General features: G+C 43.4%; 1 protein-coding gene across 3 annotated transcripts in view; it reads left to right on the forward strand.

The window, feature by feature from the left end:
* Nucleotides 1-1,486: 1,486 nt before the first annotated feature.
* NMT2 (N-myristoyltransferase 2) overlaps nt 1,487-15,599 on the forward strand; it is a 60,467-nt gene continuing 46,354 nt past the window's right edge. For 2 of the 3 annotated variants that reach the window (XM_070381913.1, XM_070381915.1), the window contains exon 1: nt 1,487-1,733. In XM_070381913.1, coding sequence (XP_070238014.1) covers nt 1,624-1,733 — 110 coding nt within the window. In that variant the 5' untranslated portion in view covers nt 1,487-1,623. The remainder of the gene's footprint in view (nt 1,734-15,599) is intronic. The other variant, XM_070381916.1, reaches the window with a different exon arrangement.

The following is a 15,599-nucleotide window of genomic DNA, read 5'->3' on the forward strand; positions in this document are numbered from 1 at the left end:
TGATTTGCTCTTGGTCAGGAGTCTGCTGATTACCCAACCAGGTTACCATTATCCAACTTTTATGTCCAGAGGGAGGAACCAAAGGAAATTCACTGATCTATATTTGCCTAAAGTTTGAAGCCAGAGCTCATATGTGACTTTTGGTCTCAGAAATCGTTGCAATTGTGAAAGAAAGCCTATATTTCCTTCGTGGTTTGGCCCCATTTTCCACTTCTTTCAGAACCTTTGCAAGCTCAACCTCAGGCAGTCATAAAAGTCTGGTGAACTTTGAAATCGCTCTACAATTTTTGTTTTTAGGTACTTCTATCATTTTAAGGGCATGGTCTTGCTTGTGGGGAAAAAAAATAGAAGCCACAAAATGTTCTCAATACCTTTTGCAAAAAAAAAAAAAAAAGGACCTACACCAAAAATTACAGGTAGCTTTTTAAAGTCTCGTTTCCCTCACTGGGCATTTCTAATAACTATCTTTCCACTGCCTTTGTAAAACCATGCAGGCTTCCCATAACCTAGTGGGACCCTGAACTCTGTCCATGACGGAGAACAAAGGGAAGGACCGGGTGTACAGAGTGCAACAGCAAACAAGACTTTGGACTTGATGTGCCTTTTCTTTGGCAATCCATGGAGTGCCTCCTTACCCTCCTGCCTTCACCGGGAGAGACACGGAACCATTTCAGCCTAGAAGGCCACCCACTTCTGCTTGGAGGTTTAGGTCATAACCTTCACTTGAGGACGCCAGAATGACGCCCCTGACACTCTTCAAGCCCCATTTCCCCCAAGATGGCTGTTGTGGGCTAAGCGGTCCAGCAAAAAAGGGGGCAGCTCTACACTGTCCTCTGTCAAGAGTTTTAGGGCCACGAGTCCGGTTGGAATGGACAGGTGGGAAGGCTGGAAGCACTGTTTAGACTTTGACTTTATAGTACACTGGACAGAGACGTATGAAATGAAATCTTTACAAAGATTCCAAATCTTTACAAAGATTCCAAAGACTTCTTTACCAATCTTTACAAAGACGTATGAAATGAAATCCCTTCACAAGGGATGGGGTTTGGGTTCTGGAAATCAGTGGTCTGAGCACGGCCTACCCCTGAGTATGAATTTCCTGCAGAGTTGAAAGCTCTTCTTAATATGAACAGATGTAAAATCGCGTTGTCTATTTTCCAAAAACGAAGACTCAGGATTTGCGGTCAGCAGGTTGCGGCGTTCAGAAGACTGAGGCGTGTTCCAGGGCTACGCCCCTGCGTACAGTGCGTGCCGCTGTCCCGCGCGCCCCCAACCCCGGACGGCCGGGGCGCGCGCACCGCCCCCAAACCCGGCACAGAGGGGCTGGGCGGAGCGAGGCTGGGCGGGGCGGAGCGAGGCTGGGCGGGGCGGAGCGAGGCTGGGTGGGGCGGGGCGAGGCTGGACTGGGCGGGGCTGGGCGCGGCGCGGCGCGGCGGGGCGGGGCGAGGCGGGACGGAACGAGGTGAGGCGGGGCGGAACCAAGGTGAGGCGGGGCAGAGTGGGCGGGCGCGCCCGGAGGAGACGGCGAGCTGCGCTAGAGGGAGCTTCTCCCGCTGCCGCCTTCGCCGCGCCCGCCCCCGCGCTCGCGCCCTCCAGCGCCGCCTCCCAGCCCGCGCCGCCGAGATGGCGGAGGACAGCGAGTCAGCGGCCAGCCAACAGAGCTTGGAGCTGGACGACCAGGACACGTGCGGGATCGACGGGGACAATGAGGAAGAGACGGAGCACGCCAAAGGGTAGGCGCGCCCGGGCTCCGCGCGGACGCCGGCTCCGGGGCGGGCGGGCCCCCGCGTGGCTTTCGCGCGGCTCCGGGGCTGCTGGAGGTCCGGGGGTGCGGCTCGCGAGGGGAGCTGGGCGGTGGGGGCGAGGCCGCGGGTGGGCGAAGGGGCGCCGGGACCAGCCACGCCGCTGTCACCCGCCGGCCTCGCGCGTCCGCATCCCAGCCGGCGTGTGACTTGATGGCACCGAGGGGAACGCAACGCCCTTCCCTTTGTGGCGGCCCGGCCGGTGGGAAGTGGTTCTCCTCTCTCCTCTTCTTGTCATCCTCCTCCGAAGTCCTCCCAGACCCTCCCACCCCTCCCCCAGCCGCCACCACCCCCGGGATAACGAGCCTCCGATGGCGGGGAGCAGTTTGAGATTTGCCCTTACTGGTTTCCGCGGCGCTGGCCGGGGAGCTGCGGAAAGTTGTGCTGCCCTGGCTGCCTTGCCCCGCGCGGACCCGGGCAGGGGGCGCCGGGGGTCCCGGCTGGGTTTCTGGGGTCGCACAGATCCGCCCCCGCCGAGCGAGTCCGCATCTCTGGAGCGGTCCCGACCCAAATTTCAACTCAGTCTTGGGGGGTCGCTCCCGCCGACCCGACCAGATCCTGTTTGCTGCTTGATGTCCAAGGACACCCGTTTTAACACCTGATTAGGTTTCTTCTTCCTTTCACTGGCTCCCATTCTCCCCGCTGCAGACTTAATTCACTCTCCTTTGGGGGGAAAAGATTGCTTCCGGTGAAGGGGGGTATTGAAGTTCTGTTTTTATAGATAGGGGGGTCATTTTAAATCCCAACTTGTGTTTACATTAATTAGCCTTTTACCCAGTTGGATTCGAACTATGCTCTGGCGCCCAGCACTTATCCCTTTAGAAGTGAGATTTTGCAAACCATGGTGACTGGCGAAGAAGTGGGTCAGCTTAAAAACATGATAGGGAGGCCTTAGTCACAGATGGCTTATTTATTCAGTTCATGGAGAGGATTCTTTAAATGATTGATGATTTAAAGTGTGGAGTATTTACATTCTATTTAACGTCTGCTTGGAGATTTATTTAAGACAGGAACTTTGAGTTTTAAAGTGTTATAAAATATTAAAAGAGATCAAGAAAGAGAAAAGCTGACTAAATGTATCTTTCATTGGCATGAATATTTTTCAGTGGCAGCTGCAAGTACAGAATGTTAGAATTCTAGTCTGAATATTTTTTTAAAAAGAGAGGAAAGGAAATTCTGCAGACATCTGAGCTCCAGTTCTGTTTATGCAGTGATAGAAATTCGTCTATGATAGATAGCTAAATATAGATATGTTATTGAAACAATGGCACTAGTGCCAGAAATGGGCACAGATGCAAATGTGCCGAGTTACCCCCCAAACTTTAGCACCTGTCTTTCTAGCAAGATCCTTGACAGTCTGTCTTCTCCCCTATTATGTCTCTTTGTTGTTCTTCATCCTTTTGAAGGTTTGATTATGTACTTCTTTGCTTATATAGTCAAGAATGTCCCATGGTACAGAAAATTACTCACCTGTGTAGCAGGTGATGGGGAAGCTGCCGCCAGGAACCTTGCAGTTCCCACATTCACACCCGAAAGCATATCCATGCCTTCTTCCAAGGTTTTCAGTTTAGTGCATCGGCACATTAATTATACGTTAGCACAGTTACTCAAAATTAGAGCTGCTCAATGGACTGAAATATTTTCCCCAAGAACAGATAACATGATTTAAGCTTCTAGAAGGAAGAAATTGTTGTAATGGGTTTATTGTAGTCTATTAAAATGTAAGGAGATTAGTAAAAATCCAAGTGGCTGTGCTAGTTGGACCACTTTTTTGGATTTTAATTCAGATGGCATGTGCCAAATATGGGGGAGTAATTGTGTTTTATTTGGCTTGGATACTGATGATATGGCTCAGTGGAAACCTAGATTTTTTTTTTCTTCTTAAGTAGCTCAAGTTTATAAATGTTAAAATTTGAAAGACACCTCTTTTCTACACCTGGCCTCTTCATGCTCCACCAATTGAAATCAGGTGACAGATAATGAGGCTTTGAAGGAATGGATATTTTAAAGGTGAATGATCACTTGGAGGCTACCAGGTGTGGGTCAGTACACAGAGCAGTCATTCACTAAATAGTACACTTGTGGCCTGAAAGAATTAATTTACATCCACTGTTGAGTATAATGTATTTACTTATTGTCTTACACATACTAAAACTAGAGCCTCAGGAGAAAAGTGTGCACGTGTGCTCAGTCTTGTCCAGCTCTGTGCAACTTAATGGACTGTAGCCCACCAGGCTCCTCTGTGCATGGGATTTTCCAGACAAGAATACTGGAGTGGGTTGCCATTTTTTCCTTCAGGGGATGTCCCCAAACCAGGGATCGAACCCGTGACTCCTGCATCGCAGGTGGATTCTTTTAAATTAGCATTTAAGTTAGCAGCAGAACCAAATCTCTCTCCTTGCTTTACAAACACTGACTTTCAAAGTGCGTATTTCCTGGACAAATTGATGTGTCTCATCCCCTTTTCACTCAGAGAACTTTCCCCTCATTATTCACTGTGGTGAATAGTTACCAAGAATATTTACATAGGGAATAAAATAAGCATATATGACGATGTCTTTGTTGGCAGATAAGTGACTGAACTATCCCCTAGGGTAGATCTGAAATAGTTTTGGTATTTGAGGGTTATTCCCAGACATTTTAAATATATTATTTTTCTTAACAAAAATTAAAGATCTGGCATTTGGGAAAGTTTAAAACTTTGAAATTCTTTTATCAGAGACCCTGCAATGGCACCCCACTCCAGTACTTTTGCCTAGAAAATCCCATGGATGGAGGAGCCTGGTAGGCTGCAGTCCATGGGGTTGCTAGAGTCGGACACGACTGAGCGACTTCACTTTCACATTTCACTTCCATGCATTGGAGGAGGAAATGGCGACCCACTCCAGTGTTCTTGCCTGGAGAATCCCAGGGACGGGGAAGCCTGGTGGGCTGCCGTCTATGGGGTCGCACAGAGTCGCACACGACTGAAGTGACTTAGCAGTAACCTCTCTTTTCTTACCTCCAATTTAAGGGGAGAATATTGGAAGCTACTCTGTGTACCATGTCATTAGTTCTGACTTTGTTGTTGATCTTTTCTTCAGTAAACTGTAGGGTCTGTGGGAAGATGCAGAAAATTACTAGAATTCTCAATATATATTTTTTATCATGGAAAACTTAAGGGATAATTCAAAACTGCTATTTCTGAAATGTGATCTGTTATCTATGGCGCTAGTGGTAAAGAACCCACCTGCCAATGCAGGAGACACGAGAGACGAAGGTTTGATCCAGGGTCGGGAAGATCCCCTGGAAGAGGGCATGGCAAGCCACTCTAGTATTCTTGCCTGGAAAATCCCATGTACAGAGGAACCTGGTGGGCTGCAGTCTGTGGAGTAGCAAAGAGTTGGACACAATCAAAGAGACTCAACACACATATATATTAATACAGTAAATCTAAATGGAAAGATGAGCTAACAACTTTTGCTCAAGCAACCTCCTGATTTGGGAAATAACATTTAAAATGATCAAAGGTTTCCATCTGAAAGGATGCTATCACTCTGGGGCTCAGAACAAACTTCTTGCAGGGCTTGGCCAAACTCTAAGAAAGTCTCGAAGTATATTAGACACATGCTGTGCTATCTTCAAATTATTTATTAACCCAAGTGTACATGGTAGATATATAAAAGTTAAAGTCAGTTACTGGGTTAACCCAGGGTTTGGAACCAAGTTCAAGAAAGAGATTGGTTGGTTGGTCTACGGTTATTCCTGTTGAAAATATATTAATGACTTTTACTTTTTGGAAGAGTAATATGCTTAATGAAAATACAAACAGTAAGATATATGGAGAAAGCAAGTCCCTTAGTCATCTTACTTCTTAGAGATACCACTATTAACCGTGTAATTTATTGTTATTTATATTTATATACATATATACACACACATATATTTACCTAAGTAAGATCATACATTATATAGATGCTTTTGTTATTTTTTATTTTTCACTGACTCAATCATATAGAAACTCAATTATATATAATCATATATAAACTCAATCATATATAAACTGACGCAACCATATATAAACATAAATGTTTATATATTTATGTGCATGTGTGCTCAGTCATGTCTGACTCTTTGTGACCCTGTGTACTGTAACCCAGCAGGCTCCTCTGTCTATGGGATTCTCTCCAAGCAAGAATACTGAAGTGGGTTGCCATGCCCTCCTCCAGGGGATCTTCGTGACCCAGGGATCGAATCCGAGTACCCTGTGTCTCCTGCATTGGCAGGTGGATTCTTTACCACTGAGCCACCTGGGTACCCCTTTATATATTTATATGTGTATGTAAATGTATATTTAACATAAATAAGATCATACTTTATATAGACTCATATTACCTTGTATTTTGCACTGGCTGTGAGTGTTGTCTGCTAGACTGTTCTGCTATTATGAAAATGTGTGATACAGAGATCACTGGTCGCTTGAAATGTGACTAGTGTGACTGAGGCACTGAATTTTAAATTTTATTCCATTCTAATTTGAAACTAATAGAATTTAATAGCCACATGTGGGTCGTGGCCAATGTGTTAAACAGCTCAGATCATATCCTGCCTTTGAATTTTGTAAGCCTTCTTGGTATTCAGAATACTTCCTCATTCTTTTCTTGTGTTTTACAGAATATGTCAAGTTTCCATACATCCTTTATTTTTTTCTCCTCTAATGGTTGAGGAGCTTTATATCCTATTTTTCTTCTTCTGGGAATTACTATTAAGTTTCTAACAAGGATGCTTTTTTCCTGTATTTCTGTCAATGTAAAAACTTAACCAATGTCTAAAATATTCTACTACCAAACAAGACAAACGGTATAGGATATTTGGATTTCTCCTTCCTTTACATATCCTAGGTTTTGTTGAAATAATCTGGGATTTTAATTCCATCTGGCTTTTCTTTTTGCCCTTGTATTATATTAAAGCTTTTTTCTTAACTGTTGTGTTATATTCACATCCATAGTTTAAAAAATGTCTTAAACCGTCTTGACAGCTTTACTGTTTTCATTGCTAACCACTATTTCTTATAAACTGCACCTTCTCCTTTCTTCTTTGAGTATTTTCTCATTTAATTTTTTTATTAGAGTGTGTAGATGATATATTTTCTAACCTCCTATATGTCTGAAGATGCTTTTTTTGCATGAGCCAGAGTCTGGATGCAAACATAATTCTGTGATAATCGTTTTCCTTCAAGCTCCGTAAACATTATTTTATTATCTTTTTATTATCTTTAGCATTTAGTGGAACAGATGTTTCTCTGCCTGTCTGCTTCTCTTTCTTTTATAGGCAACCATATTCATTTTCTTTGTTTTGCCTTGTTTTCAGTCTAGAAGCTGCTGGGATTTTTCTCCTCATTTTTCTAAAAACCAAGGGTTTTTGTATCATTTTATCTTCCAGGATCACCCTTTTCTTTAACATCTAACAAAATGGCTCAACCTCATACATATTCCTGGGGGTCTTATGGCTACTGAGGTTTTTATAGTCCTCCAGCACGTCCTTATTGCCCCTGTCTTCCTCATCACTAGCTCTGAATGCTTTGGGTCCTGTAGCATTTCTCCCTAGACTTTTTTTTTTTTCTCACATAATGAAAACCAAAGATGGTATTTAATTGGAATGAGAAGAGAAAACAGATTATAAATTAAAAAATCTTAGAAATACTACAAGTATAATTATATCCAGAAAAACATCATGTTTTAAATTATAACTGACACATCTTTATAATACAATTTTACTTACATTTTGGCTGATTAGTTTCTGATTGCTTTTTTGTGTGAGATGATTTTGTAATATTTCCTTTGGAGGGGTTATGCAGATAATCCAATGTTTCTTTTAACATGGTTGATTAAAATTTGTTTGACAGTTGGATAGTTGGAATTCTTAAGTACTGTTGTTGTTCAGCTGCTTAGTCATGTCAGACTCTTTGCGACCCCATGGACTGCATCACCCCAGGTTTCCCTGTCCTTCACCATCTCCTGGAGCTTGCTCAAACTCACGTCCATTGAATCGGTGATGCCATCCAACCATCTCGTCTTCTGTTGTCCCCTTCTTCTGCCTTCAATCTTTCCCAGCATCAGGGTCTTTCCAATGAATCAGGTTTGACTGTAGCCTAAGGCAGAAAACAAGTTCAAATTCAATGTCAGACATCGTTGTTCACCTGAGGGATTCAGTGGCATCCATTCCACTCCACCTGCAATAGGTCGCAGCCTCCTGCAGTGCCCCTCTGAGAGTGGTCTCTTAGTTCTCCCACTTCCGCCTCTTCTCCAAGTTCAAAGTCCAGCTCCATCACCCTTTCTTTCATGGCGCTTTCCCCAGTCATTGTAACTGAGGGTGACAGCCCCTGGCAAAGGCCCCGTGGCCCTTACCCAGTGCATCTTCACCCAGTGCCTCTGCCCCCGTCACACCCCCACCCGTCTTCTCAGCCATCTTCTCAGGCAGACCCTTGTTTTACCGGAAGGAAGCTCTGGCTCACAGGTAGGTGACTTGTCGCAGGGCCACATGGTACACCGTAGGCAGGAAAGCGGAACTTCCCCATTGAGGGAAGCTACAACTTTCCCTGGAGAGAGACGTGAGCGTCTGTGTCCTGTGCTGCTGTTATTTCCGATTGACCCGCACAGCTCGACCTGTACTGTAACGAATAGGATTTCTGTATGTCACCCTTGACTTTGCAGGGACCTTCGTCTTTTATAATTAGTAGTATGAGCATATGGTACAAACTTCAAAAAGCACAAGAAGGGTATCCTGTGAAGAGGACTTCTCATTCTGCCAGCCTTGAGTTTCCCTCCCCGTGAGCATCTCCTGATGCCAGTTTTTGACGTGTCCTTTTGGTGGCATCCTACACACGTACAAGGCTGCGGGGTGTGTGCATGTGTGCACGAGCGTGCTTACGTGGAACAGGCATTCACCACCAATGGCAGCATGCCCCTTCATTCCTGCACCTTGAATTGTCACTTAACAGTGTATCCTGGAAATCCATATACATATTTTTGTGAAAGTGAAAGCTGCTCAGTTGTGTCCAACTCTTTGCGACCTCATGGACTATACAGTCCCTGGAATTCTGCAGGTCAGAATACTGGAGTGGGTAGCTTTTCCCTTCTCCAGGGGATCTTTCTGATCCAGGAATCAAGCCGGGTTCTCCTGCGTTGCAGGCAGATGGATTCTTTACCAACTATCAGGGAAGGCTATTATATATCAAAACCCATAGACCAATCTCATTTTTTGTTTATTTGGCTGCACTGATCTTAGCTCCCCAACAGAGGATTAAACCTGGGCCTTTGAGAGTGAAATCGTCGAATCCTAACCAACCACTGAACTGCGAGGGAATTCCCTCAACCTCATTTTTCCAAAAAATTTTTATTTTTTTATTTAGTTATTTTTATTTTTGGCTGTGCTAGATCTTTGTTGCTGCACTGGCTTTTCTCTAGTTGTGGGCGAGCGGGGGCGACTCTCTAGTTGCAGTGCATTGGCTTCTCATTGCAGTGGCTTGCTTCTCTTTCTGTGGGGCACAGGCTCTAGGGCGAATGGGCTCAGTAGCTGCAGCTTTTGGGCTCTAGAGCACAGGTCAATAGTTGTGGTACACGGGCTTAACTGCTTCAAGGCATGTGGGATCTTCCAGGATCAGGGATCGAACCTGTGTCTCCTACTTTGGCAGGTGGTTTCTTCATCACTGAGCCCACCAGAGAAACCCTGAACCTAATTTTTTGAAAGACTGTGTACCATCATTGCATGGATGTCCCATTACTCATTTAATCTGTCCCCTGTTCTTAGATCATGAGGCTGTTTTCAATCATTTGTGCTAATGAAACAACGCTGAAACAAGTATACTTGGATGTATAGCACTTCTTCAAAATATTTCTTCATGAATAATTTAAAAGCTGTTCCCAATAACAAGTTTTAGGCAGGCGGTGTGGTGTGTGGAAATGAGTATTAAACCAGGAATTGAAAAACTCCCCTTCAGTCAGATGTCGAAATAGAGGTCAATGAATCTCTCTGGGTATGAGTGTCTTGATTGGGAAATTGAAGAATTTGACTCTCAAATTCGTAGGATTTAGCAAGTATGCACTTTGTCCTGAGCCCTGTCCCATCCCTCAGGTTTAAGAACCAGAGACCTTTTGCCTCAGGTACTGTGAGGCCCCCAGAGCTCCTTGGATTAACCTTCTGTTTTTCACAGCCCAGAGGTCGGGGGCAGTATAAACAATGGCAAAAGACAGACACCTGTCCTGACTGACTCCTGACTTGTCCCCACCTTTAAGCTGTCATCCTAGGCATTGCCAGCTGTTCCTTCTCTTTCAGACACGTTTTCTGAGCTCTGGGGTGTTTCTGTGCTTATTTACATTTTTATTTTTTAATTTTGTTTTTAAAACATTTATTGAAGTATAGTTGGTTTACAATGTTGTGTTCATTCCTGCTCTATGACAAAGTTATACATGTGTATATTTTTCTTATTCTTTTCCATTCTGGTTTGTCATAAGGCATTGAATATAGTTCCCTGTGCTATGTGGTAGGATGTTTTTTTTATCCATCCTCTGTGTACTAGTCTGCATCTGCTTTTGCTTTTTTAAAAAAAATGTCATTGTCTCTTTCTTCTACCATCCCAAAGTGGACCATGACCTCTGGCTCCCTTTTGGATCTGGGAGGTCCTGTCCTTTATGTTTGAGAACTCAAAGTTCACTTTTGTGATTCCTGGGGAAGAAGGCCACCTGCACAGCCTCCACTCAGCCTCTGAACCTTGACTGCCCCCTGAAATCATGTTTTCTCTGCATCTCGCTTCTGGCCTTTGCACTTGGTCTCATATCACAGACTCATCAGTCAGCTCTTCTACTCGAGGTCAAGCAAGAACAGAAACTCTGTTCCAGTGTTTCTACCTAGCCTTTCAGAGGCATCAGTCCCTGGAATCCCTGCAACCTAGATGAGATCTGGCTATTACCTTCCTTCTGTTGGAGCCTCTTGCCCCTCCTCACATATTTAACTGCCTGAGATGATGATTTTCCTTCCCTGCCAGGTACATCTTGTCCCTTGCTTCTGCATCAGATTTTTCTGGGAGTGTGGCGGGGCAGGGGGAGCCTAATGTTTTGTTATACGCTGTAACCATAAGGATTTCATCAATACGTAAAACATTCCTTTAATGAGAGAATTGGTTAGGTCCATGAGCATCATTGGAATTATTCAAAAGAGGAAGTATTATTAAAAATGAAAATTGGATCTAGCAAGAGAATTCAGAAATAGGAATATCATTTGAAAAGCACATCAAATTGTGAACTTTGCTGGCACATTAATCTTATTAAATTTAACAGTGGTAATGAAATATTGAAATGAATCACAGCCAGAAAAAAAATTTTTTTTGACTTGTTAATCATCTTCCTTCACTCTGAAAGATCTGGAAATGAGAAAAGTCATAGAATTGGGAGCTACTGTGTAACTGTGTATGGGCTGATCTTCTATCATAAAAACATTTGTGGGAGAAGGAAACGGCAACCCACTCCAGTATTCATGCCTGGAAAATCCCATGGACCGAGGAGCCTGGTGGGCTACCATCCATGGGGTCGCAAAGAGTCAGACACGACTGAGCGACTTCTGTGTTTTTGAAGCTCAAAGGGATATGGGTCACTGAAAAGGATATAAACCAGGGCAGAATTTCTTAAAGAAGTAACAGATTAGTTAGTTACAACATCAAGATAAATGGAATTGAAACAGCGATGCTACCAAGAGAGTTGGGCAGTACTGCTTAAGTAATGCTCAAGAGTTTCTGTTCTTAAATTGTTTCCTCCTGAGAGAAGAGGAGCAGCCCTGGGCCCACTCCGCTCTGCCTTTTCTGTTCCCCACTGTGGTTGTGTGTTGTCACTTTCAGAATTGCACTTTTTTCACCTTGTCATAGTAGCTGCCAAAGTGTGTTTTTATAAACATGGGGTTCTAGAGCGCTGGCTTCCTGGGGCAGAGGAGAGAAAGAAATGTGTTGTACAAAATCAGTACGTTCATATGTTTAATAAAATAGTTCTATTATTGGAAAAAAAAAAAAAAACATTTGTGAGCATGAGTGAGAAAGGCTGTAGGAAATTGGTTAATTTTTCACTGATCTGGACTATCTCGAAGGCTGTGCTCTACCAACACCCTCAATCCTTTTTTGGAAAACTTGATTTTTCTACTTGTTTTGCTCACCATTTCATCTTGAAGCAGTGTTAAGTGCAATGCAAGCAAATACACTTTTAAGAAATTTGTGGAATATCTGAGCAGTTTATATTTAGTTTTTCAGTTATGTGTAATGATCTTAAAGATATACAAACAGTTTTTAGGAGCATTTAAAATATTTCCTCCTTCATTCTGATCTTGGATAATCTGCAAAGACAGGTCTTACTTCACAGACTAAACTTCATGCTGGACTATTTCTGACCAGTGCATATTGATAAAATTTTATGATGAGTTAGCAGGAGACTCAAGTTCGATCCCTGCGTAGGGAAGTTCCCCTGGAGGAGGAAATGGCAACCCATGCCAGTCTTCTTGCCTGTGAAATCCCATGAAGAGCCTGGCAGGCTACACTCCATGAGGTTGCCAAGAGTCGGACATGACTGAGCATGTTTCCACAGCCTTATTAGAATTGGATTTTTGTTTGTTTAATGATTTATTTTTTTAATTGAAGGATAATTGCTTTACAGAATTTTGTTGTTTTCTGTCAAACCTCAACATGAAAGAATTGGATTTTTATGGGAAGCAAGCTTCAAATGTGTTGGATAATAATGAAATAATCATGAAAAAAGAAGGCTACTGAGATAGAACCTGTTTTCCCACATTTAGATTATGGTAAAAGCTGAAAGAACTGGAAACTTGGGAACAACCCAATATCTAAAAGGGGGAATTGGTTAACAAACTGTAGACCAGAAACTAGGAAAGGGAATCATCCAGGGTCCTACTCTAGCTGGGCCAGGATTGCCCAGGGCTTATTGGTGAGCCACTGCCAGAGACAGCCACCCTCTACTGCTGGCATGGAAACATTGGGATTGTTGGCTGGTCCCACTGTGGCCGCTGCCCCATGCCCCAGCCTCAGTAGCTACCGCTGCCTGTCTCCTTGGCTGACCTTTATAATGATTAAGGTCATTGTCAGTTTCTGCTCCTCACTGGTCACAAAATTCTAGGGTAGCTTTGAGCTTGGAGCGCTCCAAGGTCTTCTCTGTGACTTTCTGCTTTGACCAGAGATGATGTGGTTCTAAGGAACCTTGGGGAAGGAAGTTGCTGAGCTAGGGATGAAGCTCCCTAATTGATGAGGTGGCTGAAATCCTGATGAAGGTCGTGCTGTGATGAAGCCAGGTGCTGAGAGCATCAAGGTTGGCTTCTTGCTCTGGACTGTGCATCGCACTTGGGGAGGAAGCAGATGAAGAAGTCATGACTGGAATCGCACAGATTGGCTGCTGAGAAAACAGACTCACTCAGGACTTCCTTGTCAGTCCAGTGATTAAGGCTCTGTGCTCTCAATGCAGGGGCATGGGTTCGATTTCTGATTGGGGAGTATCCCACAAAATGAATGGTGTGGGCAAAAACAAACAAACAAAAAACCAGACTCACTCAAGGCGCTTCTATTAAGAGAACCTGAACTGTCGATAAAATCAGTTCTTGAGTGGGGCAGCCATGTGATCAGCCTGTATCAGATGGGTGCCCTGATGGAGTATGGGAACAGCCTGTGGCCAGTACTCTGGAGAGTTTGAGTTGACCTCAGCCCGACTCCCGTGCAGCTGGGGCTGTGAGTTTTCTTCCATCAACTGGGCACTGTGATGCTCCTTGGGTTACCCCTATATTTTTCTTAAACTGTGCCAAATCACCTCATATATATTTTCTCCTGGGTAGTGCATTTCCCTCTCAGTAAAGTGACTTGAGATCCCAAACAGAATACACATACACACCTATACACAAACACATACAGATCTGTTACTATTCAATAAAAGACTGCCTGGTTAATTTTTTTTAAATGTTCATAAAAGAAGAGGTCATTCCCCAAAGAAGACCTCGAGATTGCCAATAAATACTTAAACAGATACTCAGCCAGGGGCAGTGGATAAATAGGAGATGATATAGCATAGTAATTAATTGGATCCTGGAGCCTGAGTGACTGATTTGAATCCTTGGCTCTGCTGCTGTTTAGCTGTGATGTTCAGCAAGGTATTTAACTTCTGCATATTGTGGTTTCCTCTTCTGTAAATTGGGAGTAACTATAGTCAGAGGACTTAACCTCACACAGTAGTTGTGATAGTTTACACATAGTGTAGATATGTAAGGTGCTTGCCCCGTGAGTGCACTGAAGTGTTAACTGTTATGCCGACAACCATGATGGTGATGAGAATGGTGGTATGATGGTGGTGATTATGATGTTGATTGTAGTGGTGGTGGTTATGGTGATGTTGCTGGTGGTGGTGGTGGTGGTGGATATGGTGATGGCGGTGGTAATGACTATAATGTTGATTGTGGTGATAGTGTTGATGGGGTGATGGTGGTGGTGGTGGTGAGGATGATGGTGATGATAGTGGTTATGGTGATGGTGGTAATGATGTTAATGGTGGTGGTGATGTTGATTGTGGTGATGGTGTTGATGTGGTGATGTTGATGGTGGCAGTGATGAGGATGATAGTGATGATGATGTTGAAGATAGTTATGGTGGGGGTGCTAGTTTATTGCCAGAATGCTTGTACCAGCATTATATAAGTGTTCCCTTACCTCACATTTTTCCGGTATTATTAGACTTGAAAATGTTTGGCAAATCAAGGAGAAAAAGTAGAATCTGAGGTGGTTTCATTTTCAGTTTCCTCATTGCTGGTGAGGTTGAGCATCTTTTCATAAATTTTTTGACTGTTAGGATTTCCTCTTTTGCAAATCATTTATTCATATCCTCAGCCCATTCTTCTCTTGGTCTTCTATCTTCCTAGTGATTTTTACATTGATTTCTCATTCATCCAGCAAATATTTATTTTATACCTCAGACACTGTTAAGGTGCTAAGAATACAATGGAAGAGGCTGTCTTATGGATTTTATGTTCTAGTCAGAAGAAGACAAATAAATACTATATTCTTAGCTCTCAAGAAGTTATATGAAGAAAAATAAAGCGGGATAATCATAATAATAGCTATCCTGGACTGAGTGATTTCTCTGTGTCAACTACTAACATATTAACTCGTTTTAGCCTCACAATTTTGGGAACACCATCTTTTGAAAACTTCATCTTTTGCAGGCAAGGAAACCGAAGGACAGAGAGGTTAAGTAATATATTCCAAGTCACACAGCTGGGAAGTAGTGGAGGCAGGTTTCAAAATCAGGTGGTCCGACTCTAGCTAAGGCCTGCAGTCCTAACCAGGATAGTATGTTGCCTGTCTATACTATGCTGGAGATAGAATGTAAGCAGGAAAAGAGCTTGCTATTACTACTTTATCATGTGTTTTATAAATACCTCACCTCCTTCCTCATGTCCTTCTGTAGTTTTAAAATTTTGTTTATAATCACTTTGCCACAAAATATTTCACTTAGATGTAGTCAAGTTTTATCTTATAGTGTGTACTTTTGGGTCCTTATTTAAGAAATTATTTCTTTCACTGATATGAAGTGAATGACTTTTACTGTCATTCTTTTTAATTGGATTTTTAAAAAAATGTTTATTTCGAGGTGTTCTGGTCATGCCAAGTGACTTGTGGGATCTTAGTTCTCCCACCAGGAATTGAACCCATACCCCCTGCATTGGAAGTGCAGAGCCTTAACCACTGCACCACCAGGAAAGTCCCTGTTGTCATTCTTTTGCTTATTCA

This window comes from Bos mutus, chromosome 13 (genome assembly GCF_027580195.1).
Source record: "Bos mutus isolate GX-2022 chromosome 13, NWIPB_WYAK_1.1, whole genome shotgun sequence".
NCBI lineage: Eukaryota > Metazoa > Chordata > Mammalia > Artiodactyla > Bovidae > Bos > Bos mutus.